This window comes from Haematobia irritans, unplaced genomic scaffold, assembly GCF_050003625.1.
Source record: "Haematobia irritans isolate KBUSLIRL unplaced genomic scaffold, ASM5000362v1 scaffold_6, whole genome shotgun sequence".
Lineage (NCBI taxonomy): Eukaryota > Metazoa > Arthropoda > Insecta > Diptera > Muscidae > Haematobia > Haematobia irritans.
This window is the reverse complement of record NW_027445819.1, coordinates 1,083,303-1,109,808: the sequence shown is the minus strand read 5'-3', so window position 1 is coordinate 1,109,808 and position 26,506 is coordinate 1,083,303. Positions and strand designations below refer to the sequence as shown.

At 37.8% G+C, this 26,506-nt stretch overlaps 6 protein-coding genes across 6 annotated transcripts; all 6 read left to right on the top strand.

The window, feature by feature from the left end:
- Positions 1–63: 63 nt before the first annotated feature.
- On the top strand, positions 64–2,177 carry LOC142242762 (uncharacterized). Its single transcript, XM_075314318.1, has one exon. It carries the CDS (start codon positions 380–382, stop codon positions 2,069–2,071), a length of 1,692 nt encoding a protein of 563 aa, XP_075170433.1. The 5' UTR covers positions 64–379; the 3' UTR covers positions 2,072–2,177.
- Positions 2,178–7,550: 5,373 nt separating this feature from the next.
- LOC142242714 (histone H3) lies at positions 7,551–7,961 on the top strand. The gene has a single exon (XM_075314274.1). It carries the CDS (start codon positions 7,551–7,553, stop codon positions 7,959–7,961), a length of 411 nt encoding a protein of 136 aa, XP_075170389.1.
- A 1,521-nt stretch (positions 7,962–9,482) lies between these two features.
- LOC142242757 (histone H1-like) lies at positions 9,483–10,216 on the top strand. The gene has a single exon (XM_075314314.1). The coding sequence runs from the start codon at positions 9,483–9,485 to the stop codon at positions 10,146–10,148; it is 666 nt and encodes a 221-aa protein (XP_075170429.1). The 3' UTR covers positions 10,149–10,216.
- A 3,315-nt stretch (positions 10,217–13,531) lies between these two features.
- LOC142242713 (histone H3) lies at positions 13,532–13,942 on the top strand. Its single transcript, XM_075314273.1, has one exon. The coding sequence runs from the start codon at positions 13,532–13,534 to the stop codon at positions 13,940–13,942; it is 411 nt and encodes a 136-aa protein (XP_075170388.1).
- A 1,521-nt stretch (positions 13,943–15,463) lies between these two features.
- LOC142242759 (histone H1-like) lies at positions 15,464–16,197 on the top strand. Its single transcript, XM_075314315.1, has one exon. The coding sequence runs from the start codon at positions 15,464–15,466 to the stop codon at positions 16,127–16,129; it is 666 nt and encodes a 221-aa protein (XP_075170430.1). The 3' UTR covers positions 16,130–16,197.
- Positions 16,198–19,512: 3,315 nt separating this feature from the next.
- On the top strand, positions 19,513–19,923 carry LOC142242712 (histone H3). Its single transcript, XM_075314272.1, has one exon. The coding sequence runs from the start codon at positions 19,513–19,515 to the stop codon at positions 19,921–19,923; it is 411 nt and encodes a 136-aa protein (XP_075170387.1).
- Positions 19,924–26,506: the final 6,583 nt, after the last annotated feature.

The following is a 26,506-nucleotide window of genomic DNA, read 5'->3' as shown; positions in this document are numbered from 1 at the left end:
ACACCCTTAACTAACAGTTTGCGCGCTCAATTTTTCTATAAATATGCGCGTTCATGCTCGGCACACAAGTAATAACGTTTTGACAGTGTTTGTGTTCATATCTTGTGAAGTGAAGAATTAAAGTGAAAAAGCACTGCGAATAGTTTGAAACGAGATTTAATCTCAAATTTTTCGAATTTTTCCTGACCTTAATTGAAATTTTGTGAAGCGATAGTAGTCACCAGTGTTGGCACAAAATCCAGAAAATCAACGAAGAATTGACCATGTCCCTTGCGGACATGAGAATCAAATAGGAGGCAGCAATTTTGGAAATTTTTCAAATATCCCTTACCAAAATGAGAATTGCAAAGTAGGCAACAAATTTGATATTTTTTCAAATATGCCAAAAAATAATAACGAAATACAACATCATGGTGACAATTTGACTGGGGGTGGACGTGAGGAAGCCTCTAGCAAAATGGTCAACCAACAGAAAAATAACGATGAAGAAATGGATGAAATGAGTGGAGCAGAACAGGCTTACACCACTGTAAAATCTAAGAAAAAAGGAAGCAAAAGAAGATCGGATGATGATCATCATTATATAGCCTTGAAATATGAAGCGAAGATTAGAGAGCTAACTAGTCAATTAAATGCTTCAATGGAACATATTAGAAATTTGAAAGAATCTGTGAAAACATTAACAGAACAAATTGCGGGTGGTAATGTTAGTATAAATGTTAACTTACCTGACGATTGGAATGCCGAATTAGCATCAGGCCGAACACAGGCCAATATAATTGAAAACAATTTGTCGGCTGAGTATGCGAATGGACTCAGCACTGCGAATATTGAAGAAATGGATACCCAGGTTGCACCGCCGGCGACCAGAAGCACTGGAACCATACCCAAAATAACGAAAAAGAGTACCCCTCAGATGAGCCAGAGGACAAATACTGGAATTGGAGAAAATAGACCAGCAGCATCAACAGCGACAAATACCAACATGACTGCAGGAAAAAACGAGAATAAAGGTAAGGCCAGCCCACCTATTATAAAAATATATAATGTGAATGTGAAAGAATTTGCACAAGAAATTAGAACTGTCCTAGGACATAACATATTCTCAATGAATATTATAAATAAAAACTTGATAGGTTTAGTATTAGGTACTGAACAGGACCATATGAAGGTTAGATCACATCTTGAATTAAAAAAATATAATTTTTTCACGTTTACTCCGAAGACTTTGAAGCCATATTCACTTATGATTAAGGGTCTCTCGGAGACATATGAGGTCGAGGATTTGCTTGATTTTATCAAAGAGAAAAAGTTACAAGTGACTGTAACGAATGTTATAAAAATGCAGGATGACCGGTGGATAGTCCAATTAGATAGGGAATCCGATATTAAATCATTTAGGAAGCTACGATACCTCATTAATAACAGGGTGCAAATGCGACGACGTAAGAAGAAGGGCATAACGCAGTGTAAGAATTGTCAAAGGTTTGGTCATTCGTCCATTAATTGCAGAATGCCATTTAGATGTGTAAAGTGCGGGGACTCTCATGGGCCAGGAAATTGTGTAATACCCAAGAAGGACTTAGACGTGGTGGAGGTTGTTATCACCAATCCGGAAACGGGTCAAGTTGAGAAGAGAATAGGACACACTGTAAGATGTGTCAACTGTGGCGTAGATGGACATGTGGCCAGTGCGAGAGACTGCCCAAGACGAATGGAAATTCTCCGTAAAAGGACGGAGAGGAGAAGAGCTGTTGTGGCTGTGCCACAGGCACAAAGAGCACGTGTGCAAACAACGGTTAGTGCTGAACCCCGGATTGGTGGTAACAATTCGTATGCTGCAGTGGCAGCTCGAAATAATACAAATACGGCTAGAGGGGCTAATGTGGCAGACATGGTGAACGTTAATTTGAAATTTTTTGACGATGAGTGCAACAGACTTTTTGGGGGGAATTTTCTTGACTCTTACAGGAAGATAGCGGCTTATATGAATGACTACAAAGGGCTTCGGACAGATGACGAGAGGGCTAGGGCAATGATTGGGCTGCTGGCCACTATGACAATGAAGTGATGGGTGAGTTTAAAATAATTTTTGTGAATGCGAATTCTATAGTGGCTAGGGAGAAAAGACACTATTTGAATTTATTTGTGAGACGGCATCGACCTGATGCACTTTTGATAGCGGAGCATAGACTTGGACATAGACATAGATTTGAAATTGAGGGATATAGAATGTTTAGGCAGGACAGGACTGATCGGACAGGAGGGGGTACTGCCATTTTGCTTAGGGATAGTATTAAAGGGGAAAGAATTACGGCTGACCTTGGACAGATAGAGGGCACTGCGGTGAGAATTAGGACTGATAATAATATGACCATTTTAATTATGTCGCTTTATAAGAGACCACAGGACACCCTGAGGGGGGGTGATTTAGATAACCTTGCATTGTTGATAGGTGATAATGAGGCCATTATAGGGGTTGATCTCAATGCTAAAAATACGGTTTGGGGAGGAGGGTACAATAACCCTAGTGGTAGGGTTTTGAAAAATTGGCTAGAGGGTAATCCGATTCTGACAGTAAAAAAGACAGACGGACCGACTAGAATAGTGGATGGGGCGCGATCCTATATTGATTATTTCCTGACTACTACGGGGGTTGGGGTAATAGACGCTAATGACAGAGGAGGACTACAGACGCTTGATTATGAGTCGGACCATTTGGCTGTGCTGCTTAGGGCTGAGGTCAGTATACCATATACAAGGACGACTAAGGAGATGTATGATTATGGCACTATGGTGAAAGAGAGATTTAACGATATACTTTCGTCAAGGCTCGAATCATATGCTCTTCCGAATGACAGGAACGTGACAATAAACGACATAGATGAGGCCGTGCTGAAGATGAGTGATTCCTTTGGGGAGGCTATGGGGGCTAGTATTCATAGATTTAAACCGACGGACGGACGCCTTAGGACTCTTCCCCCTGATATATTGCACTTGATTTCTCAGAAAAAGACGCTGCGGCGTAGGCTTTATAGATTGGTTGACACAATGGAGCAACGCACAGTTAGGGCGATAATTAGAAATATGGGTGTAATTATCAGGGAGAAGATTCGCCTTTTTGAGGATAACATATTTTTGAGACAATTGGATGGGATAAGACCGGACAAAAATATGTACAGGAAAATTAAGGCATTTGCTGGGACGAGAATGAGGCGTGAAATTACGGAACTGGTGGATGAACACGGCCGAAAAATTGTAGCTGAAGAGGAATTGGCGGAAGTATTGGCGGATTCTTTGGCTACTGTGCAAAGCATGGCAAGTGATAATGCGGCGATAAGTGATGAGGGGCCACATCTGCCTATGGTAAATTTTGGCGAGTGGTGCACAGCTGACGGCACATTATTTTCAGAGCAATCACGGCCGCCAATGCGTTTGATTACCCCAGGAGAAGTAGGAGCAGTGCTTAAGGTCCTCAATAATAAGAAAAGTGCTGGAGAGGATGGCATACCCAATTGTGTATTGAGGAGGGTCGATCATCGGTCCTGGAAATATTTGGCGATATTGTTCAACCATTCTATTAATTTGGGTTATTTTCCGCGACATTGGAGGAGGTCGATTGTCGTGCCAATACTTAAGCCTGGTAAGGACCCGACTGGTCCTAGTAGTTATAGACCAATATCTCTCCTGTCAAATCTAGGGAAATTATTTGAGATATTTTTATATGATAGGATAAACGACCACATTCAGGACGAGGGAATTCTAATTGATGAGCAATTTGGCTTTAGGAGGGAGCTATCTACTGAGCATGCATTGATGGTGTTGGTGGACAGAGTTTCACGAGGACTGAATAGGAGGAGGGCTACGATTGCGGTCGGCCTAGATTTCCAAAGGGCCTTCGATACGGTCTGGCAGGAGGGGATATTGGTGAAAATGACCAATTTTAGGTTTGACCCATATCTGGTGAGGTTGATAAATAGCTATCTAGTGGGCAGGAGCTTTTCTGTGGAAATTGGTGAGAGGAGATCAGGCCCGAGGGATGTAGTAGCGGGGGTGCCCCAGGGATCGGTGTTGGGCCCGGCCCTCTACAATTTATATCTGGCCGACATACCGAGGCCGGCGAATGGGGAGATGTTAGTCATATATGCGGACGACATTTTGGTAGCGGCGACGCATGCGGTGGCCAAGACGGCTGAGAGGGTTCTCACTCATTATCTCGATATTTTGAAGAACTATTTTGATAATTGGAGACTGAATTTGAATTTGCCCAAGTGCCAGTCAATTATATTCAGAGGCAGACGCAGTGGGATATATAGAAATGCAAGGGCTTTTGTGCCGAGAGTGAGGATAGGTGATGATATCATTGGAAATGGAGCCACCATGAAATACCTGGGGGTAGTGTTTCAAGAGGATTTCTCTTTTAGAAAGCATGTGGACCATGTGTTGAAGAAGGGTAGGGCGTCTTTTACGACATATCAGGGAATTATGAGGAGGAGGCATGGGCTTTGCAATGAGGTGAGAATGGCCATGTACAAACAGATTATTAGACCGACGATGACATATGCGTTTACGTCGTGGTATCCCATATCCTCACATCAGATGGAGAGGATACGGGTGTTTGAGCGCAGGATGCTTATATGTTGCCAAGGAATTAGAAGGAGGCAGGACACCTTTGGGAACTTTTTGACACCGTCGAACTCGAGGGTGTATGAGGGTGCTAGGATACCGAGAATTGATAAATTCATGACGGACGTGTCCATCGGTCATCTTGAGAGGTGTAATGGACTTGCGAATGAACTGATACGGAGATGTGAGATTAATGAGGAGGACTTCGATCATATAGTCACTACGGGCGGCCAATTAACACCGATGTGTTTGTTGCATTTGAGGCGTAAAGGTTTTCTCTTTGATTCTCAGGGCAAAATCCTCTTTTATAATAGACGACTTAATGAATATGGTCTTCAAAATCTAGTGTATGATACGACACAATGGTCTTGAGCAGTGGTGAAATATATTTTTAAGTTTTATTTTTAATTTTTCTTAACTTGTTTCTCTGTAAATAGCTTTTGTTCTTTTGTTTCTTTACTGTAAATAGATTTCATTTATTTTGTCTTTAGTTTTAGTTTTAGTTTTATCGTTCCTTTATGGACGACCTAGGTTTAAGTGATTCTTGAAATCTCGATTTTTACTTAATTTTGCGAGGCATTTTAAATGATAGAAGAAACGGCAAGAAATGGCCGATATATAAACTAGAAAAAGGCAATGGGCTGGCCTTACCATATACAAGCATATATTAATTAGTATTCAACATACCATAAATCTCTAGATAAAATTCTATATTGTTAGAGAATGAATGTAAACATTCAAAATGAGAATAGTATTTAAGTATACATTTATAACGTATTTTTAAAAAATGAAATTGAAATAAAGAAATATTTTATAAAAAAAAAAAAAAAATAGCTCGAACGAAAAGTATATAAAGAACTGACAACTAGTTAAACGCTATCATTAGTGTTTTGTGAAGTGAAGTGAAAAAGAAAAAACAATTGAAACATGTCTGGACGCGGTAAAGGTGGCAAAGTTAAGGGAAAGGCAAAGTCTCGTTCCAATCGTGCTGGGCTTCAATTCCCCGTCGGTCGTATTCATCGTCTTTTGCGCAAAGGCAACTATGCTGAGCGTGTTGGTGCTGGAGCTCCAGTTTACTTGGCTGCTGTGATGGAATACTTGGCCGCTGAAGTTCTTGAATTGGCTGGTAACGCTGCTCGTGACAACAAAAAGACAAGAATTATCCCTCGTCACTTGCAATTGGCTATCCGTAATGACGAAGAATTGAACAAATTGTTGTCCGGTGTCACCATTGCTCAAGGTGGTGTATTGCCAAACATCCAAGCTGTTCTCTTGCCCAAGAAGACCGAAAAGAAGGCTTAAATTATCTACAAGAAAATGTAAATACAGACCATCGTATCTCAACAATCCGTCCTTTTCAGGACGACAAAACATTTTTAAAAAGAGAAAAAATATTTTCAAACAATATAATTTCATACATACTTTCTTTCTGTAACAATAAAATTTACTATAAAAAAATTTATATGAAGATATTCATCTGTCATGGCATCGAAAAATTTCGCCACTTCATATTTTCATTTTGTTCCTATCTAATGCCATTTATTCCTAATATCGAAAAACAACAAATTCCCACCAATTTCATTAAGAGAGCATTCGTTTTCTGAGCCGAAGTGTTTTAATTTTCATCTGTATCAACCCTGATTATTTACTACATATGTATCTTTTGTATGCTTTGGCAAAGCCGAAGTCTAGTAGGATCGTAAGTGTTCGTAACTTCTAGCGGGAAGTTGCAAATAGTTGATGACAGAGAAAGCTGTTTGTATCAATACATACATAACTGATTTCTGCAAAAAGAGAGTAAGAACGTCACGCAAAAGAACAAATGACACTAGGATCGAGTACAGTGCAACATAGAATCATTTTCTTTGATTTCTGCAAAAAGAGAGTAAGAGAATCATAGAATCATTTTCTTTGGGGAATGGGACGAGAAATGACATATAGAGAATTGCATATATGTTTCGTATGTATTACATTCGTAGTATTTTTCTTTTGTAGCGTATGTCATGTTTTTCAAGTGCCGACGGCAGAAAAATAGCATAGTAGTCGCCTTTGGTAAGTCCATACATAATTGTTTCATTGGGTTAGTAACAATGTTTTGCCGACGGCAAACCAAATGTTTGTAATTTTATTTAAACCAAGTAAATTTAAAATTTTATTATTAAAATAATTAAATAAATTTGTAACAAGATGATCTCTTTTGTAAATATATTTTGTGGTCCTGAAAAGGACCGATTGTTTTTGTATTAAAGTATTTAAATATTCTCCAAATAGCGTCAAGAAAATGTTTAACCGCCGAAACCGTACAAAGTGCGGCCTTGTCTCTTCAAAGCGTAGACGACATCCATAGCGGTGACGGTTTTACGCTTAGCATGTTCGGTGTAGGTGACAGCATCACGAATAACGTTTTCCAAAAACACCTTGAGGACACCACGGGTTTCTTCGTATATCAATCCAGAGATACGTTTTACACCGCCACGACGAGCCAAACGTCTGATTGCAGGCTTGGTAATACCTTGGATGTTATCACGCAACACTTTACGATGACGTTTAGCGCCACCTTTTCCCAAGCCTTTGCCACCTTTACCACGACCAGTCATTTTTCACTTTTAAATTTCACTTCACGAATGATGCACAAGAACTAATACTGTTCCAGCCTCATTTCGCTTCTATTTATACAAAAATGCCCTGAAATGCTTACTAATATTAATGACACGATCTACCCTCGGGTTCGTTCGTGTATACTTCGTGTTTATACAGGCAGCTGTAAGATACAATATTTCAATCTTTCCCTACACACACCCTTAACTAACAGTTTGCGCGCTCAATTTTTCTATAAATATGCGCGTTCATGCTCGGCACACAAGTAATAACGTTTTGACAGTGTTTGTGTTCATATCTTGTGAAGTGAAGAATTAAAGTGAAAAATGGCTCGTACCAAGCAAACTGCCCGTAAATCTACCGGTGGCAAAGCCCCTCGTAAGCAATTGGCTACTAAAGCTGCTCGTAAGAGTGCCCCAGCCACCGGCGGTGTCAAGAAGCCCCATCGTTTCCGCCCTGGTACCGTTGCTTTGCGTGAAATCCGTCGTTACCAAAAGAGCACAGAATTGTTGATCCGCAAATTGCCTTTCCAACGTTTGGTTCGTGAAATTGCCCAAGATTTCAAAACTGACTTGCGTTTCCAGAGTTCTGCTGTCATGGCCTTGCAAGAAGCTAGCGAAGCCTACTTGGTTGGTCTATTCGAAGATACCAACTTGTGCGCTATCCATGCTAAGCGTGTCACCATCATGCCTAAGGATATCCAATTGGCCAGACGTATTCGTGGAGAACGTGCTTAAATTTTTGACATATTAAAAGCCAACTTTTTTTACAAAAACAATCGGTCCTTTTCAGGACCACAATATTTTTATAAAAAGAGAAAATTTTTTTTCAATACTTTACAGTTGACAAGAATTTATTCTTTATTATTTGATATCAATAAACTATATTGCATTTGTGTTTTTTTTTTTTTGTATTAGGTTGGATATGAAGGGAATGTTGTTATATGATGTAGATTTTGCTTTCCAATGGTTTTACATTTTTTCGTACTCATTCACAATTTCCATTTTTTCGTACTCATTCACAATTTATTTTCTATTAATTTATTTTTTCAAAAGAAGAAAAGATATAAGTAGGAGGATTTGTTTCTTATTTTCATCTAATGCTACATTCAATGCGGCAAACATTTTATGAAATATTTTCTAACCCTATATGGCAAACTTTTCGTAACAAATCGGAGATTATTTTTGAATTTTCTAGGGTGTTTATTGTTTATATATTTCCTAAAGTCGTTAGACTTAAATTTATTCCCTCTGCTGTTATAATTCTTTTAGTTTTTTTTTTGCGAAATTTTATATCAAAAATAGCCAATTACTTTACTTCTTTGGCTAGAGGTGGTATATCAGCTATGGCAAATTTTTATTCATAGTATTTCGATTTAAAATTTTGTTAAAATGGTATTATAATCCGACATGTATTTTTTCTACGATGTTTTAATATTTTTCATATATACATTTCATTTCTTTTGCAAATATTTTAATTTTATGGTTTCAACTATATTCAACATTGTTAACATCGCTGTACATGATATACCACACCTTCACGATTATTTTAACTTTTCGTTACAATTTGACACTTTTTATTAATAATGTTATATTTTAGTATAAATGTGTGATTTCTATTATATTTTTGAATGAAAATTTCCTAAAACATTTTTAGTTTTGAGCTTTGAAATTAATTTGCAGAAAAACTTTTATTCATGGAAAATATCCCAATATGATGAATTCCACTGTCATAGACGACATAATATAATTGAATATTTTACCATGAAAACTATGCAAATTGTATAATTTTTTCGTATTTCTTTAAAGAAAACATATCAAGATTCCCTATAATTTTTTTATTTTATACAATTTTCAATAAAAATAGTAAAATTTATATAATTTAGTTGGAAATTTATGATGACACTTTTATAAACTTACAACTCAAAAGATTATAATACTCTAGCCCTTCAATATTATTAATTGAAATTCTTTTTGTCATTTAGGTGGATATCTCTACTAGAGAAATGTGATAAATTCCAATTAAATATATTTACTATGTCATCATAAATTTAATTATTCTATCAAAACTTTTGTGAAAAAATTTATTCTCTTCCACACAAGAATTCACAAAATTTCGTAGCTGACTACTATGTACTTCTCATAATTCCGATGTACCCAAGAATAGCTAGTTCGAACGGTAAAAATCATATATAATAAACGTACACGCGTGTTAGTGTATATTAGTGCTTGAAGTGAATCAAAGTGAAAAACAAAAACATGTCTGACGCCGCCGTAGTTGAAGCCACCGCATCTCCAGTTGCCGCTGTTGAGAAAAAGGCACCTAAAAAAGCTGCTGCCAAGGCAAAGAAGCCCTCTGCTGCCCCATCTCATCCACCAACCCAACAAATGGTCGATGCTGCCATCAAAACATTGAAAGAACGTGGTGGTTCATCATTGCCTGCCATCAAGAAATATTTGGCCAGCACCTACAAAGTTGATGCCCAAAAATTGGCTCCCTTCATCAAGAAGTATTTGAAGGGCGCTGTTGCCAGTGGAAAATTGATCCAAACTAAAGGTAAGGGTGCATCTGGTTCATTCAAAATGTCTAAAGCAATGAGCGCCGAAAAGAAGAAGGCCCCAGCTGGTGATAAGAAAAAGAAGGCTGCCGCACCCAAAAAGGCCAGTGGAGAAAAGAAGGCTGCTGCAAAGAAACCTTCTGCCGCTAAGAAGACAGCAGAAAAGAAGAAGACCGAAAAGGCTAAGGCTAAAACTGCCAAAAAGACCGGTACAGTTAAAGCTAAACCAGCAAAAACCGCCGCCAAGGCCAAGGCCTCCGCCACAAAACCAAAAGCACCCAAGGCAAAAACAGTAGCAGCAGCCAAACCCAAAAAGGCCGCCGCTGCCAAGAAACCAGCTGCTAAAAAAACCGCCGCCAAGAAGTAAATTTTCTATTTCATGGCAGAATGATTATTTTCGATATTCGAAAGCAGTTTATCTAACAGCCCTTTTCAGGGCTACAAAATATCTTTGAAAAAGAGAACAAATTTTATGCAAACAATTTTGTTTTGTTACCTAATTTTTATTTAAATAAATATACATTGTACTTAATCTATTTTTCACGGTAAAATTGAAATTTATAATCACATGTTTTATGGGAATTTTTCCAAAACTGGATTAGCCAATTGGGATGTGGTAATAAACCACAGCAATTAGAATTCTAGAAAAAAAGGTTTCATGTACCTACGCATAGAGTCATCATCAAAACTCACACACACACACATCCTTTAACTCTACGCCATTTACAGTAATGCATACGATCAATGTAATAAAGTCTTTTACTCTGAGAAAAATATTATAGCGACGTTATTATAATGAAGAAAAATAAAAAGAAGAAATATTGAAGAAACAGTAATGAAATGCCAAATTAGAATTTTAATAGAAGTTAGACATAGTAATGAAATGCCATAATAGAATTTTAATAAAATGAAGATTACAACATTGAATTTTTCTTAGTTGAAAATCAATTATTTCTTATTATTCGATGGAAGATGTATTTTTTTTTTATTGAAATAAAATAAAGATATTTTGTTTTTAGTTGATCAACAAAGAAAATCTCTTTTTTAATGATTTTTGTGGCCCTGAAAAGGGCCTTTGATGGTGGAGGAAATAAATTTTCGACGAAATATAAAGCCATTTACTTGGAGCTGGTGTACTTAGTAACGGCTTTGGTACCTTCACTGACAGCGTGCTTAGCCAATTCACCGGGCAATAATAGACGAACGGCAGTTTGGATTTCCCGACTGGTGATGGTGGAACGCTTGTTGTAGTGAGCCAAACGAGAGGCTTCGGCGGCAATACGTTCGAAGATATCATTAACGAAACTGTTCATGATGCTCATTGCCTTTGAAGAGATACCAGTATCGGGATGTACTTGCTTCAACACTTTGTAAATGTAGATGGCATAACTCTCCTTACGCTTGGTGCGTCTCTTGGTCTTGTCACCCTTTGTGATGTTCTTTTGGGCTTTGCCGGCCTTCTTTGCTGCTTTACCACTGGCTTTTGGAGGCATTTTCACTATTTTTTTTTTCACACAAACACTGTTTACACTGTTCAAAAGAGAATTTTGTGTGTGCGCAGCGATGAGCACACATTTGTACCATTTCGTGGACAAGATATTCAGGTAGCGGAAAACGAGCCTCTTCGTGCAGCAAAACAACCCTCAAATGTATTAAATAGCTCGAACGAAAAGTATATAAAGAACTGACAACTAGTTAAACGCTATCATTAGTGTTTTGTGAAGTGAAGTGAAAAAGAAAAAACAATTGAAACATGTCTGGACGCGGTAAAGGTGGCAAAGTTAAGGGAAAGGCAAAGTCTCGTTCCAATCGTGCTGGGCTTCAATTCCCCGTCGGTCGTATTCATCGTCTTTTGCGCAAAGGCAACTATGCTGAGCGTGTTGGTGCTGGAGCTCCAGTTTACTTGGCTGCTGTGATGGAATACTTGGCCGCTGAAGTTCTTGAATTGGCTGGTAACGCTGCTCGTGACAACAAAAAGACAAGAATTATCCCTCGTCACTTGCAATTGGCTATCCGTAATGACGAAGAATTGAACAAATTGTTGTCCGGTGTCACCATTGCTCAAGGTGGTGTATTGCCAAACATCCAAGCTGTTCTCTTGCCCAAGAAGACCGAAAAGAAGGCTTAAATTATCTACAAGAAAATGTAAATACAGACCATCGTATCTCAACAATCCGTCCTTTTCAGGACGACAAAACATTTTTAAAAAGAGAAAAAATATTTTCAAACAATATAATTTCATACATACTTTCTTTCTGTAACAATAAAATTTACTATAAAAAAATTTATATGAAGATATTCATCTGTCATGGCATCGAAAAATTTCGCCACTTCATATTTTCATTTTGTTCCTATCTAATGCCATTTATTCCTAATATCGAAAAACAACAAATTCCCACCAATTTCATTAAGAGAGCATTCGTTTTCTGAGCCGAAGTGTTTTAATTTTCATCTGTATCAACCCTGATTATTTACTACATATGTATCTTTTGTATGCTTTGGCAAAGCCGAAGTCTAGTAGGATCGTAAGTGTTCGTAACTTCTAGCGGGAAGTTGCAAATAGTTGATGACAGAGAAAGCTGTTTGTATCAATACATACATAACTGATTTCTGCAAAAAGAGAGTAAGAACGTCACGCAAAAGAACAAATGACACTAGGATCGAGTACAGTGCAACATAGAATCATTTTCTTTGATTTCTGCAAAAAGAGAGTAAGAGAATCATAGAATCATTTTCTTTGGGGAATGGGACGAGAAATGACATATAGAGAATTGCATATATGTTTCGTATGTATTACATTCGTAGTATTTTTCTTTTGTAGCGTATGTCATGTTTTTCAAGTGCCGACGGCAGAAAAATAGCATAGTAGTCGCCTTTGGTAAGTCCATACATAATTGTTTCATTGGGTTAGTAACAATGTTTTGCCGACGGCAAACCAAATGTTTGTAATTTTATTTAAACCAAGTAAATTTAAAATTTTATTATTAAAATAATTAAATAAATTTGTAACAAGATGATCTCTTTTGTAAATATATTTTGTGGTCCTGAAAAGGACCGATTGTTTTTGTATTAAAGTATTTAAATATTCTCCAAATAGCGTCAAGAAAATGTTTAACCGCCGAAACCGTACAAAGTGCGGCCTTGTCTCTTCAAAGCGTAGACGACATCCATAGCGGTGACGGTTTTACGCTTAGCATGTTCGGTGTAGGTGACAGCATCACGAATAACGTTTTCCAAAAACACCTTGAGGACACCACGGGTTTCTTCGTATATCAATCCAGAGATACGTTTTACACCGCCACGACGAGCCAAACGTCTGATTGCAGGCTTGGTAATACCTTGGATGTTATCACGCAACACTTTACGATGACGTTTAGCGCCACCTTTTCCCAAGCCTTTGCCACCTTTACCACGACCAGTCATTTTTCACTTTTAAATTTCACTTCACGAATGATGCACAAGAACTAATACTGTTCCAGCCTCATTTCGCTTCTATTTATACAAAAATGCCCTGAAATGCTTACTAATATTAATGACACGATCTACCCTCGGGTTCGTTCGTGTATACTTCGTGTTTATACAGGCAGCTGTAAGATACAATATTTCAATCTTTCCCTACACACACCCTTAACTAACAGTTTGCGCGCTCAATTTTTCTATAAATATGCGCGTTCATGCTCGGCACACAAGTAATAACGTTTTGACAGTGTTTGTGTTCATATCTTGTGAAGTGAAGAATTAAAGTGAAAAATGGCTCGTACCAAGCAAACTGCCCGTAAATCTACCGGTGGCAAAGCCCCTCGTAAGCAATTGGCTACTAAAGCTGCTCGTAAGAGTGCCCCAGCCACCGGCGGTGTCAAGAAGCCCCATCGTTTCCGCCCTGGTACCGTTGCTTTGCGTGAAATCCGTCGTTACCAAAAGAGCACAGAATTGTTGATCCGCAAATTGCCTTTCCAACGTTTGGTTCGTGAAATTGCCCAAGATTTCAAAACTGACTTGCGTTTCCAGAGTTCTGCTGTCATGGCCTTGCAAGAAGCTAGCGAAGCCTACTTGGTTGGTCTATTCGAAGATACCAACTTGTGCGCTATCCATGCTAAGCGTGTCACCATCATGCCTAAGGATATCCAATTGGCCAGACGTATTCGTGGAGAACGTGCTTAAATTTTTGACATATTAAAAGCCAACTTTTTTTACAAAAACAATCGGTCCTTTTCAGGACCACAATATTTTTATAAAAAGAGAAAATTTTTTTTCAATACTTTACAGTTGACAAGAATTTATTCTTTATTATTTGATATCAATAAACTATATTGCATTTGTGTTTTTTTTTTTTTGTATTAGGTTGGATATGAAGGGAATGTTGTTATATGATGTAGATTTTGCTTTCCAATGGTTTTACATTTTTTCGTACTCATTCACAATTTCCATTTTTTCGTACTCATTCACAATTTATTTTCTATTAATTTATTTTTTCAAAAGAAGAAAAGATATAAGTAGGAGGATTTGTTTCTTATTTTCATCTAATGCTACATTCAATGCGGCAAACATTTTATGAAATATTTTCTAACCCTATATGGCAAACTTTTCGTAACAAATCGGAGATTATTTTTGAATTTTCTAGGGTGTTTATTGTTTATATATTTCCTAAAGTCGTTAGACTTAAATTTATTCCCTCTGCTGTTATAATTCTTTTAGTTTTTTTTTTGCGAAATTTTATATCAAAAATAGCCAATTACTTTACTTCTTTGGCTAGAGGTGGTATATCAGCTATGGCAAATTTTTATTCATAGTATTTCGATTTAAAATTTTGTTAAAATGGTATTATAATCCGACATGTATTTTTTCTACGATGTTTTAATATTTTTCATATATACATTTCATTTCTTTTGCAAATATTTTAATTTTATGGTTTCAACTATATTCAACATTGTTAACATCGCTGTACATGATATACCACACCTTCACGATTATTTTAACTTTTCGTTACAATTTGACACTTTTTATTAATAATGTTATATTTTAGTATAAATGTGTGATTTCTATTATATTTTTGAATGAAAATTTCCTAAAACATTTTTAGTTTTGAGCTTTGAAATTAATTTGCAGAAAAACTTTTATTCATGGAAAATATCCCAATATGATGAATTCCACTGTCATAGACGACATAATATAATTGAATATTTTACCATGAAAACTATGCAAATTGTATAATTTTTTCGTATTTCTTTAAAGAAAACATATCAAGATTCCCTATAATTTTTTTATTTTATACAATTTTCAATAAAAATAGTAAAATTTATATAATTTAGTTGGAAATTTATGATGACACTTTTATAAACTTACAACTCAAAAGATTATAATACTCTAGCCCTTCAATATTATTAATTGAAATTCTTTTTGTCATTTAGGTGGATATCTCTACTAGAGAAATGTGATAAATTCCAATTAAATATATTTACTATGTCATCATAAATTTAATTATTCTATCAAAACTTTTGTGAAAAAATTTATTCTCTTCCACACAAGAATTCACAAAATTTCGTAGCTGACTACTATGTACTTCTCATAATTCCGATGTACCCAAGAATAGCTAGTTCGAACGGTAAAAATCATATATAATAAACGTACACGCGTGTTAGTGTATATTAGTGCTTGAAGTGAATCAAAGTGAAAAACAAAAACATGTCTGACGCCGCCGTAGTTGAAGCCACCGCATCTCCAGTTGCCGCTGTTGAGAAAAAGGCACCTAAAAAAGCTGCTGCCAAGGCAAAGAAGCCCTCTGCTGCCCCATCTCATCCACCAACCCAACAAATGGTCGATGCTGCCATCAAAACATTGAAAGAACGTGGTGGTTCATCATTGCCTGCCATCAAGAAATATTTGGCCAGCACCTACAAAGTTGATGCCCAAAAATTGGCTCCCTTCATCAAGAAGTATTTGAAGGGCGCTGTTGCCAGTGGAAAATTGATCCAAACTAAAGGTAAGGGTGCATCTGGTTCATTCAAAATGTCTAAAGCAATGAGCGCCGAAAAGAAGAAGGCCCCAGCTGGTGATAAGAAAAAGAAGGCTGCCGCACCCAAAAAGGCCAGTGGAGAAAAGAAGGCTGCTGCAAAGAAACCTTCTGCCGCTAAGAAGACAGCAGAAAAGAAGAAGACCGAAAAGGCTAAGGCTAAAACTGCCAAAAAGACCGGTACAGTTAAAGCTAAACCAGCAAAAACCGCCGCCAAGGCCAAGGCCTCCGCCACAAAACCAAAAGCACCCAAGGCAAAAACAGTAGCAGCAGCCAAACCCAAAAAGGCCGCCGCTGCCAAGAAACCAGCTGCTAAAAAAACCGCCGCCAAGAAGTAAATTTTCTATTTCATGGCAGAATGATTATTTTCGATATTCGAAAGCAGTTTATCTAACAGCCCTTTTCAGGGCTACAAAATATCTTTGAAAAAGAGAACAAATTTTATGCAAACAATTTTGTTTTGTTACCTAATTTTTATTTAAATAAATATACATTGTACTTAATCTATTTTTCACGGTAAAATTGAAATTTATAATCACATGTTTTATGGGAATTTTTCCAAAACTGGATTAGCCAATTGGGATGTGGTAATAAACCACAGCAATTAGAATTCTAGAAAAAAAGGTTTCATGTACCTACGCATAGAGTCATCATCAAAACTCACACACACACACATCCTTTAACTCTACGCCATTTACAGTAATGCATACGATCAATGTAATAAAGTCTTTTACTCTGAGAAAAATATTATAGCGACGTTATTATAATGAAGAAAAATAAAAAGAAGAAATATTGAAGAAACAGTAATGAAATGCCAAATTAGAATTTTAATAGAAGTTAGACATAGTAATGAAATGCCATAATAGAATTTTAATAAAATGAAGATTACAACATTGAATTTTTCTTAGTTGAAAATCAATTATTTCTTATTATTCGATGGAAGATGTATTTTTTTTTTATTGAAATAAAATAAAGATATTTTGTTTTTAGTTGATCAACAAAGAAAATCTCTTTTTTAATGATTTTTGTGGCCCTGAAAAGGGCCTTTGATGGTGGAGGAAATAAATTTTCGACGAAATATAAAGCCATTTACTTGGAGCTGGTGTACTTAGTAACGGCTTTGGTACCTTCACTGACAGCGTGCTTAGCCAATTCACCGGGCAATAATAGACGAACGGCAGTTTGGATTTCCCGACTGGTGATGGTGGAACGCTTGTTGTAGTGAGCCAAACGAGAGGCTTCGGCGGCAATACGTTCGAAGATATCATTAACGAAACTGTTCATGATGCTCATTGCCTTTGAAGAGATACCAGTATCGGGATGTACTTGCTTCAACACTTTGTAAATGTAGATGGCATAACTCTCCTTACGCTTGGTGCGTCTCTTGGTCTTGTCACCCTTTGTGATGTTCTTTTGGGCTTTGCCGGCCTTCTTTGCTGCTTTACCACTGGCTTTTGGAGGCATTTTCACTATTTTTTTTTTCACACAAACACTGTTTACACTGTTCAAAAGAGAATTTTGTGTGTGCGCAGCGATGAGCACACATTTGTACCATTTCGTGGACAAGATATTCAGGTAGCGGAAAACGAGCCTCTTCGTGCAGCAAAACAACCCTCAAATGTATTAAATAGCTCGAACGAAAAGTATATAAAGAACTGACAACTAGTTAAACGCTATCATTAGTGTTTTGTGAAGTGAAGTGAAAAAGAAAAAACAATTGAAACATGTCTGGACGCGGTAAAGGTGGCAAAGTTAAGGGAAAGGCAAAGTCTCGTTCCAATCGTGCTGGGCTTCAATTCCCCGTCGGTCGTATTCATCGTCTTTTGCGCAAAGGCAACTATGCTGAGCGTGTTGGTGCTGGAGCTCCAGTTTACTTGGCTGCTGTGATGGAATACTTGGCCGCTGAAGTTCTTGAATTGGCTGGTAACGCTGCTCGTGACAACAAAAAGACAAGAATTATCCCTCGTCACTTGCAATTGGCTATCCGTAATGACGAAGAATTGAACAAATTGTTGTCCGGTGTCACCATTGCTCAAGGTGGTGTATTGCCAAACATCCAAGCTGTTCTCTTGCCCAAGAAGACCGAAAAGAAGGCTTAAATTATCTACAAGAAAATGTAAATACAGACCATCGTATCTCAACAATCCGTCCTTTTCAGGACGACAAAACATTTTTAAAAAGAGAAAAAATATTTTCAAACAATATAATTTCATACATACTTTCTTTCTGTAACAATAAAATTTACTATAAAAAAATTTATATGAAGATATTCATCTGTCATGGCATCGAAAAATTTCGCCACTTCATATTTTCATTTTGTTCCTATCTAATGCCATTTATTCCTAATATCGAAAAACAACAAATTCCCACCAATTTCATTAAGAGAGCATTCGTTTTCTGAGCCGAAGTGTTTTAATTTTCATCTGTATCAACCCTGATTATTTACTACATATGTATCTTTTGTATGCTTTGGCAAAGCCGAAGTCTAGTAGGATCGTAAGTGTTCGTAACTTCTAGCGGGAAGTTGCAAATAGTTGATGACAGAGAAAGCTGTTTGTATCAATACATACATAACTGATTTCTGCAAAAAGAGAGTAAGAACGTCACGCAAAAGAACAAATGACACTAGGATCGAGTACAGTGCAACATAGAATCATTTTCTTTGATTTCTGCAAAAAGAGAGTAAGAGAATCATAGAATCATTTTCTTTGGGGAATGGGACGAGAAATGACATATAGAGAATTGCATATATGTTTCGTATGTATTACATTCGTAGTATTTTTCTTTTGTAGCGTATGTCATGTTTTTCAAGTGCCGACGGCAGAAAAATAGCATAGTAGTCGCCTTTGGTAAGTCCATACATAATTGTTTCATTGGGTTAGTAACAATGTTTTGCCGACGGCAAACCAAATGTTTGTAATTTTATTTAAACCAAGTAAATTTAAAATTTTATTATTAAAATAATTAAATAAATTTGTAACAAGATGATCTCTTTTGTAAATATATTTTGTGGTCCTGAAAAGGACCGATTGTTTTTGTATTAAAGTATTTAAATATTCTCCAAATAGCGTCAAGAAAATGTTTAACCGCCGAAACCGTACAAAGTGCGGCCTTGTCTCTTCAAAGCGTAGACGACATCCATAGCGGTGACGGTTTTACGCTTAGCATGTTCGGTGTAGGTGACAGCATCACGAATAACGTTTTCCAAAAACACCTTGAGGACACCACGGGTTTCTTCGTATATCAATCCAGAGATACGTTTTACACCGCCACGACGAGCCAAACGTCTGATTGCAGGCTTGGTAATACCTTGGATGTTATCACGCAACACTTTACGATGACGTTTAGCGCCACCTTTTCCCAAGCCTTTGCCACCTTTACCACGACCAGTCATTTTTCACTTTTAAATTTCACTTCACGAATGATGCACAAGAACTAATACTGTTCCAGCCTCATTTCGCTTCTATTTATACAAAAATGCCCTGAAATGCTTACTAATATTAATGACACGATCTACCCTCGGGTTCGTTCGTGTATACTTCGTGTTTATACAGGCAGCTGTAAGATACAATATTTCAATCTTTCCCTACACACACCCTTAACTAACAGTTTGCGCGCTCAATTTTTCTATAAATATGCGCGTTCATGCTCGGCACACAAGTAATAACGTTTTGACAGTGTTTGTGTTCATATCTTGTGAAGTGAAGAATTAAAGTGAAAAATGGCTCGTACCAAGCAAACTGCCCGTAAATCTACCGGTGGCAAAGCCCCTCGTAAGCAATTGGCTACTAAAGCTGCTCGTAAGAGTGCCCCAGCCACCGGCGGTGTCAAGAAGCCCCATCGTTTCCGCCCTGGTACCGTTGCTTTGCGTGAAATCCGTCGTTACCAAAAGAGCACAGAATTGTTGATCCGCAAATTGCCTTTCCAACGTTTGGTTCGTGAAATTGCCCAAGATTTCAAAACTGACTTGCGTTTCCAGAGTTCTGCTGTCATGGCCTTGCAAGAAGCTAGCGAAGCCTACTTGGTTGGTCTATTCGAAGATACCAACTTGTGCGCTATCCATGCTAAGCGTGTCACCATCATGCCTAAGGATATCCAATTGGCCAGACGTATTCGTGGAGAACGTGCTTAAATTTTTGACATATTAAAAGCCAACTTTTTTTACAAAAACAATCGGTCCTTTTCAGGACCACAATATTTTTATAAAAAGAGAAAATTTTTTTTCAATACTTTACAGTTGACAAGAATTTATTCTTTATTATTTGATATCAATAAACTATATTGCATTTGTGTTTTTTTTTTTTTGTATTAGGTTGGATATGAAGGGAATGTTGTTATATGATGTAGATTTTGCTTTCCAATGGTTTTACATTTTTTCGTACTCATTCACAATTTCCATTTTTTCGTACTCATTCACAATTTATTTTCTATTAATTTATTTTTTCAAAAGAAGAAAAGATATAAGTAGGAGGATTTGTTTCTTATTTTCATCTAATGCTACATTCAATGCGGCAAACATTTTATGAAATATTTTCTAACCCTATATGGCAAACTTTTCGTAACAAATCGGAGATTATTTTTGAATTTTCTAGGGTGTTTATTGTTTATATATTTCCTAAAGTCGTTAGACTTAAATTTATTCCCTCTGCTGTTATAATTCTTTTAGTTTTTTTTTTGCGAAATTTTATATCAAAAATAGCCAATTACTTTACTTCTTTGGCTAGAGGTGGTATATCAGCTATGGCAAATTTTTATTCATAGTATTTCGATTTAAAATTTTGTTAAAATGGTATTATAATCCGACATGTATTTTTTCTACGATGTTTTAATATTTTTCATATATACATTTCATTTCTTTTGCAAATATTTTAATTTTATGGTTTCAACTATATTCAACATTGTTAACATCGCTGTACATGATATACCACACCTTCACGATTATTTTAACTTTTCGTTACAATTTGACACTTTTTATTAATAATGTTATATTTTAGTATAAATGTGTGATTTCTATTATATTTTTGAATGAAAATTTCCTAAAACATTTTTAGTTTTGAGCTTTGAAATTAATTTGCAGAAAAACTTTTATTCATGGAAAATATCCCAATATGATGAATTCCACTGTCATAGACGACATAATATAATTGAATATTTTACCATGAAAACTATGCAAATTGTATAATTTTTTCGTATTTCTTTAAAGAAAACATATCAAGATTCCCTATAATTTTTTTATTTTATACAATTTTCAATAAAAATAGTAAAATTTATATAATTTAGTTGGAAATTTATGATGACACTTTTATAAACTTACAACTCAAAAGATTATAATACTCTAGCCCTTCAATATTATTAATTGAAATTCTTTTTGTCATTTAGGTGGATATCTCTACTAGAGAAATGTGATAAATTCCAATTAAATATATTTACTATGTCATCATAAATTTAATTATTCTATCAAAACTTTTGTGAAAAAATTTATTCTCTTCCACACAAGAATTCACAAAATTTCGTAGCTGACTACTATGTACTTCTCATAATTCCGATGTACCCAAGAATAGCTAGTTCGAACGGTAAAAATCATATATAATAAACGTACACGCGTGTTAGTGTATATTAGTGCTTGAAGTGAATCAAAGTGAAAAACAAAAACATGTCTGACGCCGCCGTAGTTGAAGCCACCGCATCTCTAACCGCAGGTAGCGGAGACATGGAAATGGATATTGAGTACGACTTCGAGGTCACACACGATGGCGATACTGTACACGTCAAGAAGAAGCATTTTGACGGCATGGTTGCTCAACTGGCTGAATGCCGGAAAGCCATAAAGGAGAATGTCATCTGCCACCGTATCATCCAACGAATGGAAGCGCAGATGAATGCAATGAGCGAGGAGATAAGCCGATTGAAGGCTACTGGTGGCACAACGCCGGTGCACCAGCCCGGGTGCAAGAAGCCAATGCCCGGGGAGAAGAAGAAGGAAGAAGTGAAGGCAACGCCGGCCTCACAAGAAAAAGATGAAGGTAATCAGTGGACCACCGTCACCAAGAAGAAGGCCAAAAGGAAGGCCGTGGTACTATACGCTGGCCCTGTAATCGATGGAAAGACGCCGGAAGAGGCAAAAAGATCGAGGAAGCTGGAGAATGAAAACGAAAATAACGTGAGTAGAGTGAAAAATAGTGAAAAAAGTGTGAACAGTGTTTCGAAGACGGACAATCGCGAGTGTGAAGCTAGGGAAAAACGCGAGTCGACGGAGAAACGCGGAAAAAGTGAAAAAGTGCCGATCGTGAAAATTTATAACACGAATATTCGCGAGTTCGGTGAAAACCTAAAAACGTTGCTAGGCCATGACAAATTTACTTTGTCATTGCTCGGGCGTAATGGAGCTAGTGTTCGGGTCTCGACTTTAGAAGAGCATTCTGCTATTTTAAAGTTGATTAAGGAAAAGGCTATCTCTGCGATAACCTATTCCCCGAAAGGACAGGCTCACTCGGTCGTGATAGAGGGCTTGTCGTCATCGTTTAGCGATGGTGATGTGAAGAGTGCATTATGTGCTCTTCCCATTAACATCATTATCAAACGCGTCGTGAATCTAGGTGAAGGCAAATGGCTTATTCACCTAGATAAAGAATCGGATATCGTCGCGTTATACGGTGTGGAAAGATTGCTAAGCCATCGTGTCTACGTGAGAAAAGACACGAAGAAGGGCTTGACGCAATGCTTCAATTGCCAGAGGTACGGACATACCGCGAACGGTTGCAACATGCCTTACAGGTGTGTTAAGTGCGCGGGCGACCATGGTGCCGGTAAATGCACCATACCTAAGGGCGTTTCGAAACCGCGCGTCGTGGCTGTTAGGGACAGTAAGACAGGTGCGGTTAGTATGCAGCCTGAGTTCGTGCTCAGGTGTGCAAATTGTGGAGTGAGCGGTCACTCGGCAAATTCAAAGAATTGCCCTTACAGGCAATCTTTAATGGCTAAGCAGGCTGAGGGGAAAATCCCAAAGCCAGCCTCTACAGCCAACGCACGTGTTGCGGTCATAAAGGACAGCAACACAGGTAGGTCAGGTAGTAACAACGTTCGCGCGGGAATTTCCTACTCGACCGCGGTAAAACCACGTGCAGCCGCAGCTGTTACCACAGGTAACAGAGGTAGCAACGCCTCGTCGACCCTTACATCGACAGCTGGCTTGTTTGCCACTTTTGATGAAAAGTGTCGCGAGGCGTTTGGCAAGGATTTCCTTGCCTGTGCAAGTGTGTTGCGTCGACGTATGGATGACGTAAGAGCATTAATCACGAAAGGGGACATCTGCGGCGCTATGATGTCTGTTGTCGATTCTTTATGCGATGTCTAGGGAAATGAAAATAATCTTTGCAAATGTCAATTCAGTGGTATCACGACTGAAGAGACATTATCTAAAATTATTTTTAGATAGGCATTGTCCTGATGTCATGCTTATGGCCGAACATAAGCTGAATTCAGGACACGTGTTTGATATGGATGGGTATTCGATATATACCCAGATTAGGCGCGAACGCTCAGGGGGCGGTACGGCCGTGTTAGTTAGAGATTCGATTAAAAGCGAACGATTTGAAATAGAGTTAGGTTCGATAGAGGGAACGTGTGTAAAGATACATAGAATGGACGGTAACCATCTCTATGTTATCTCGTTATATTGTGCGCCAAATGCAAATTTCGTTGCATCAGATTTGGACACAATCGCATCATTGGCATCAGCCAATGATGTGGTCGTCGCGGCTGACCTCAATGCCAGAAATGTTGACTGGGGAGGAAGCACAACATGCGCTAGAGGCCGGATAATTAGGGATTTTCTGTTGGGTTGTCCTGATTTAGGGATAATTCCAACAGAAGGACCAACAAGAATCGGTAGGAGCACCAGCTCTTTTATCGATATTTGTATGGCATCTGCTGGAATAATTGTTCCCAATGCCAATGGTCAAATTAGGACGTTAGACTATGAGTCTGACCATAGAGCCCTAGAGATTATTATCTCTAGTGGCGAAACGGTTGATAGGGAACGCGAATTAATTTATAATTTTCGGCGTATGGATAGGCGACGTTTTAATCGGTCGTTGAATAGGGCATTAGAGGGTTGTCAGCTGCCAGTGGATCGAAATGCGACTTGCTCAGAAATTGATGCTTGCATTGATACTATGGGCGAGGCATTTCGTGAAGCAATGGATGCATCTATTCCCAAGATTCGTCCTGGGAATAGAGGCCCAAGACAGCTGCCACCTCATGTCCTCGAAATGATCGCTCGAAAGAAGAGGCTGAGAAGAACTCTTCATAGAACGACTAATCCTTTGAGGTATGATATACTCAAAGCGGAAATTCGCGAACTAGATTCGGTGATTAGTTCGGCTATTAGGGACTATGAAGAAGGGCGAAATATTCGCTTTCTTCGTAGTATCCGCGTTAATGATAGGGTATATAGCAGAGTTAAATCTGCTATCGGTTTAAATCGAAAAACGTCAATTCCTGATTTGGGAACGGATGATGGATTGACGATTTCGCAGGATTGCCGTAAAGCTGATCTCTTGGCCGACGTGGTACAAGGCGATTTAGCTGATGTGGCCGATCGGGGAATGCCGATTGACACAACCGTTAGGGAAAATACTTTTCCCTTGGTTGATAGAAATCCCTTAGTTCACTTTTCGCCGTTTCTTACGGCTGATGGTGAAATAAGGGACGTTAGTGCGAATAGAAATAGGTTCGTTTCGTGTGAAAGGATTAGGACAGCTTTGAGATCAAGAAAAAATCTCAAATCTAGCGGCGAGGATAAAATTCCTGATGTGGTGTTAAGGAAAACTGACCACCACACATGGACTTTTCTCGCGATTCTATATAACCACTGCTTGAACATTGGTTATTTTCCGGCCTTATGGAAAAGGGCGATCACCGTCCCCATCCTAAAGGCAGGAAAAGATCCAACGAGCAGTAAGAGTTATAGACCGATTAGTTTACTGTCATCGCTCGGTAAACTTTTCGAGTATTTCATACTCGACGGTATTAGGGAGACGCTAGATGATAGGTCGATCTTGTCTGATAGCCAATTTGGCTTTAGACAAGGCCTCTCCACAACACATGCGCTGACTGTGCTCGGTGATCATGTGGTTAGATCGCTCAATAGACGTCGCGTGACTATCGCCGTTAGTCTCGATTTCTCTAGGGCATTTGATAGTGTCTGGCATGATGCTCTCATATACAAAATGAGAGTATTAGGCTTTGATACTAGTTTATGTAGGATCGTCGCGGACTTCCTTAGGGACAGGACATTTAGGGTTAGAGTAGGCGATGACTACTCTAGCGATAGGGTTGTAAGGACTGGTGTACCCCAGGGCTCTTTACTGGGTCCAGTCCTCTACAACATTTTTATTAGTGACATACCGCAACCACCATCTGGAGATTTACTCCTGATATATGCTGACGACATATTCGTCGCAGCATCAGGAGCAGATGCAGCGGTTGTCAATGACAGATTGAATCAATACTTGGGTGAACTATCCACATATTTCGATATGTGGCGACTAAGGCTTAATGTGGACAAGTGTGAAGGTGTGATTTTCAAAGGCAATAGGCGAAACTTGTATCCTCGCTCTAGAAGATACGAGCCAGCCATTGCAATTGGTGATCGTACCATTCGCACTTGTGAAAGCATTAAATACTTAGGCGTGATTCTCCAAGGCAGATTTGATTTTGTGTCGCATATTAGCTATCTTCTTGACAAGGTTAAGAGGATGTTCTTCTGCTATTTGAGCGTCTTTCGACGCTCAAATGGCCTGAGTAAGGAGGTGAAACTATTGATTTATCGACAAATCATTAGGCCAATCATCGCTAATGCTTTTCCAATTTGGTATGGAATTTCTTCACACCAAATGGAATTACTCAGGATATGGGAGAGAAGAATTTTAGCTTCTTGTGTAGGTTTAGTGCCTGTTAGAGGAGAGGATGGTGTATGGCGGAGACCTTCCAACCAATCCATCTACGACTCTGCAGAGATTGATAGGATTGATGTATTTCTGACTAGAAATGCATTAAATTTTCTAGATAGGGCATCTCTTGTAGACAATCCGCTAGTGAGGGGTTGCTTGGTAGAGGACATCAGTCCAGCCAATCTTCCTCATTTAACATATCGACCGCCGATATGTCTGTTACAGTTAGATAGACAGGGACTTCTCTTTAGGGATGAGAGGCTTGTGTTTTATCATCGACGATATGGTACGCTAGACGTGGACGACACTGTTTACAGTTTGGCACAATAGTAACTCTAAGGACAATTGTATATATTTTTTTTGATTTTTAGTTTTAAGTGATAGTTTTTAAGTAAATAATAGAAAAATGTTATGGCCCCTGTTTTTATTAGTCATTTTTCAGGGAAATTTTGTTTAATTGAGAAAAAATTTGAAATAGAGACTAGCTTAAATAAATAGTTTAAGCCGTATTTTGTAATATTTAGATAAATTTAGAAAAGTATTATATATACGCTAAATATAAGAATCTATATATGTATGTATGTAGTTGAAAATTGTAGTTGTAAGGTTTCAACTGTAATAGTTTAGAAATTTTTGACCAATAAAACCTAAATTTTGAAATCTGAAAATCTGAATTCGAACGGTAAAAATCATATATAATAAACGTACACGCGTGTTAGTGTATATTAGTGCTTGAAGTGAATCAAAGTGAAAAACAAAAAC